Source organism: Lagenorhynchus albirostris, chromosome 7, assembly GCF_949774975.1.
Source record: "Lagenorhynchus albirostris chromosome 7, mLagAlb1.1, whole genome shotgun sequence".
In the NCBI taxonomy this organism is placed as follows: domain Eukaryota; kingdom Metazoa; phylum Chordata; class Mammalia; order Artiodactyla; family Delphinidae; genus Lagenorhynchus; species Lagenorhynchus albirostris.
Window position 1 is genome coordinate 34,009,952 of NC_083101.1, and position 3,896 is coordinate 34,013,847.

Here is a 3,896-nt window from a genome sequence, read left to right on the forward strand (position 1 = left end):
CCCATGCTGCCAGATATGCAACAACCATGATGGGCCCTCAAAGGTCATATGGGGGACGGTTGAATTCTGCAGCCCTCTTGTATTATAGATGGGAAAACTGGGGGTGTGAGTGATGGAACTGGGTTACACTGTGGCGCTGGGGCACCGTCCAGACTCAGAGCCAGGTCTGCAGTTCTCAGAGGCAGGGAAAAGCAGCCCCTGGTCAAGCGAAGCAGAGATCTTTCCCATTAAAAAAAATGGTTACCTCTTTTGCAAATTTGTCCTCACCTTAACTAGGAAGACACTATCGGAGCCTTTTATTTGTAATAACGTAGTCAAAGGCACAAGAGATGGAACTGTGTAAAAAGACCCGGGTTTTGGTAAGTACGGGGAAGAGTGAAGTCATGTGATTCTCCACAATTCCCTTAGACTCTGGTGTAGACACTACGTTTTGCCTCCTTTAGAGCCAAGGACCCTCCCCGGCAGAATGTCAGAAAGGCACGACCTTTGGAGCCTCGCCTCAGTGAGGGTCCATTGTCTCAGTCCGTGGGCCGAGGATGCCTCTCCCCACTTCCTCCCATTTTCAAAGCGAACCGGTGTGTACACGGTGCACAGGGAGTATGCGCCTGAACCTCCGGCTCGGTCCCTCGCATGTGGCTTTCAACTCGATCCTCTCTCCAGTCCTGTCCTCAGGTTTCGTGAATACTTAGTTCGTAAAGACAGTCGAGGTATCTATGAATTTTCGCCTGTATGCTCGGCTCACATGGCGGACACAAACCGATCCGCTCCGCCTGGATAGGCAGCCGCATGGCGAGCGTGGTAGGCGCCTCCACTGCCCCCTCCGAGCTGCCCACCAGGATTGTAGCAGGGCCCCAGTGCTCCGAACTGGCCGGGCGATGTGCGCCCATAGAAGTCCACTGCAGTCTCGACGCCGCCACTGCTGCCACCCGCGGGGGGCGAAGCGGGCCCGGCCAACCGGCCAGCCGCTGCGAAGAGGGCGCTACCGGCCCCTTGCGAGTACGCGCCGTCTGCGCCCGCATAGGCGGCCGCATAGGCGGAAGTGTTGGCAGGTCGGGCGACGGCGCAGCCGGAGGGCTGGTAAGCGGTGGTAGTGGCAGAGGCGCCGGCCGAGGCAAAGGCGCAGGAACCGGAGGGCCCTGACGGCGCGGGGCCCAGTTCTGGGCTGAGCGGCCGCTCAGGCACCAGGCCGAAGACGCGGCATGGGCCTGGGGACGCAGCCGGGTAGTAGACCGGGGGTGGCGCGGCGAGCGACGGCGGGGCATAGCCTGCATAGACAGCGCCCGGGTAAGGCGGGCGCGCATTGGGCACCCCGCCCGGGAAGATGGCGGCAGCGGCGGCGGCGGCAGCAGCAGCAGCGGCGGCCGCGTCGTGCATGTAAGCCGGGTAAGTGGAGAGGTCAGAGCGCTTGAAGCGCTTGCGGCGGCGCAGGAAGCTGCCGCTCTCGAACATGTCCTCGGCGTTGGGGTCGAGTGCCCAGTAGTTGCCTTTGCCCGGGCGGCCGGCCTCGCGCGGGATCTTGAGGAAGCAGTCGTTGAGTGTGAGGTTGTGGCGGATGCTGTTCTGCCACTTTTTGGGGTTGTCGCGGTAGAAGGGGAAACGCTCGGTGATGAACTTGTAGATGCCGCCCAGCGTGAGGCGGCGCTCCGGTGCGTGCGCGATGGCCATGGCAATGAGCGCAATATAGCTGTAGGGCGGCTTCCCACGCTGCAGGGGGCGCTTCCGCCGCCGCCCGCCAGCGCCGCGACCCGCGGCCTCTGCCGGGACCCCGGCCCCCGCCTCACCGCGCTCCTCCTTCACGGCCGCCAGCGCCTCCGGCTGCGGCGGCGGCGGCGGCGGTGGCGGCCCGCTCTCCGCCGTCATGGCGCAGCCGTCCCGCGTCCCTGGGGCGTCCCCGCTGCCTGCTGCTGTCGAGGGGCTGGGAGCTGCGGGGCCCGGGACGCAGGGTGACGGGAACCGACGCTGGGGCCCTCTTTAGAAAGCTCAGGGTGTCCTCGCAGCTGGCACCGGGAGCACAGCTTTCGTGGCAGGGGCGCGCAGGAGCTTTGGCGCCCGTAGTATCCGGGCTGGCTCAGTGCGGACAGAGGCTCAAGAGTGTCCCGCCCACCGACGGCTCTGCTCGTGTTCTGGAGCTCGAAGCCAGGCGCCAGCAGCGACGTTGGGACCCGGACGAGGCTCCTGTCGCGGGCTGAAGGGTCCTTTGCGCGCTGGTGCCAGGAGGTCACGGGGTCTGGAATTGGTCCTGGGCTGGGGCGCCTGCATCAGTTCTGGGCTTCCTGCTGATCTGAGGATAACCGTCGAGGTCCTGAGCGCAGAGGAGGCTGCGGGCACCAAGGTCTGAAACGAGAGCAGTTAGTGCAGGCGTGGGGACACTCTGGTGGGGGCCGCCTAGGCGGCGCCCCTGTGGCCGGGGCCGCCGAAGGCGCGGAGGGCAAGGAGGCGAGGCAAGGCGACGGCGGCGAGGTTGCAGCGCGGGCCAGGCGGGGTGGCCGGCGACTGTTCCTCTCCGCAGGGTTGGCCTCAAGCCGCCAAGACCGCTGGCAAGGCGCTTCCTTGCACACACCCGGACCGGCTCCTCCCTCCGCGGGTTTCTCCTCCTTAAAGGCGCCAGGAAGCTTGGGGCGGTGCCCGTTCCCCGCCCGCCCCCCGACTGCCCGCCCCCTGGGCCTCGGCGCACCTCCCCAGGTAGGAGATGCTGTGGCGGCGCGGCGGGTACACCACACGGTCTGAGCATGGAAGTCCCTTGGAGGTCTCCTGGGCCGGTCCTCTCTGCGCGCCGACGGGGAGACTGAGGTCGGGAGAGGCCAGGAACTGTCTCTGGAGACCTCGGCGCCCGAACTCAGCGCTTCGGGACTTTACCAGCCTTTATAGAAGGCTGGGACCCGCAGGTGAAAGGAAGGGCTCGCCTCACCTTTTTTGGCTGGAGAGGGTGAGAATTGGCTGAGGGGCGCTTGGTTCTTGCGGGTGGGGGACGAGGAAGGGAGAAGATGCTCCAGGTGACTGGCTTCCAAGGTCTTTCAAGGATGATTTATTTTCAAACCCCAACTCAAGGCTGCCCTGGCCATTCCCCATCCAGTCCCTCATCCTTCAGGCAGGATTCCTAGGTCCGATAGAGGAGGTGACTTGCCACGGTTCCACCGCGACTTCGCAGTTTAGCCGAACCTCACACCTGCCTGCGTCTCTGGTGGGAGTACGTTTCCTCGACATGTACCAGCGGTAGCCACTTTCCCTCGGTGGGTTCCGGGTTCCTCCACTGTACCGAGGTTTTGTATCTCAATTGCTGATATTTAGGGAAAGGCCGCAACACGTCTCCCCCCCGCCCTCCAATCTTTTATCTTTGGGTGGCTCGGGACCCCTCTCTATATGATGTGGAGTGACTCACAGCTTAAAGAGGATGGAGGCTAGGCTTCTGCCTCTCGCAGCAACCTTCTCCTCCAGTTCGCCCAGCCAGGAAGGCTCCAAGTGGCTCCCAAGACCTCCGGGGGCAGCCGAGCAGCCCCTTCCCGCAGCGGGACGGAGGGCTTCGAGAGGTGGGGGCCGGGGTTGGCGGTGCTCTGGGTAGGCGAGTCTCCCGGGGAAGGGGCGGGCAGACGGGACCCGTCCGCTTCGCGGGTGTCCAGTTTCGGTGTTCGTTTCCCGCCAGCTCCCTAAGCCCTGATTCGGCCTCGCTCAAGACCGCCTGCGGCGGCGGCCCCGCAGGTCTGGGTTCGCAGGGACACCCTGGGCCTGTCCCTTCCCGGTCACAAGCCCTCAATTTTCTCCTCTGAGAACTGGGGGCGGGAAAGCATGTGCGGATCTCAGGGGTGGGGCGTTCTGCCCTTAGGATTTCAGGCTCCGGCCGAGACGCAGCTTTCCGCGGGGCTGCGGGTGGAGGGCTGGGCGGAGAGAGCCGCGAGAGT

General features: G+C 64.6%; 1 protein-coding gene across 1 annotated transcript; it reads right to left on the reverse strand.

Moving 5' to 3' along the window:
* Positions 1-273: 273 nt before the first annotated feature.
* On the reverse strand, positions 274-1,860 carry FOXE1 (forkhead box E1). Its single transcript, XM_060154777.1, has one exon. The coding sequence runs from the start codon at positions 1,858-1,860 to the stop codon at positions 739-741; it is 1,122 nt and encodes a 373-aa protein (XP_060010760.1). The 3' UTR covers positions 274-738.
* Positions 1,861-3,896: the final 2,036 nt, after the last annotated feature.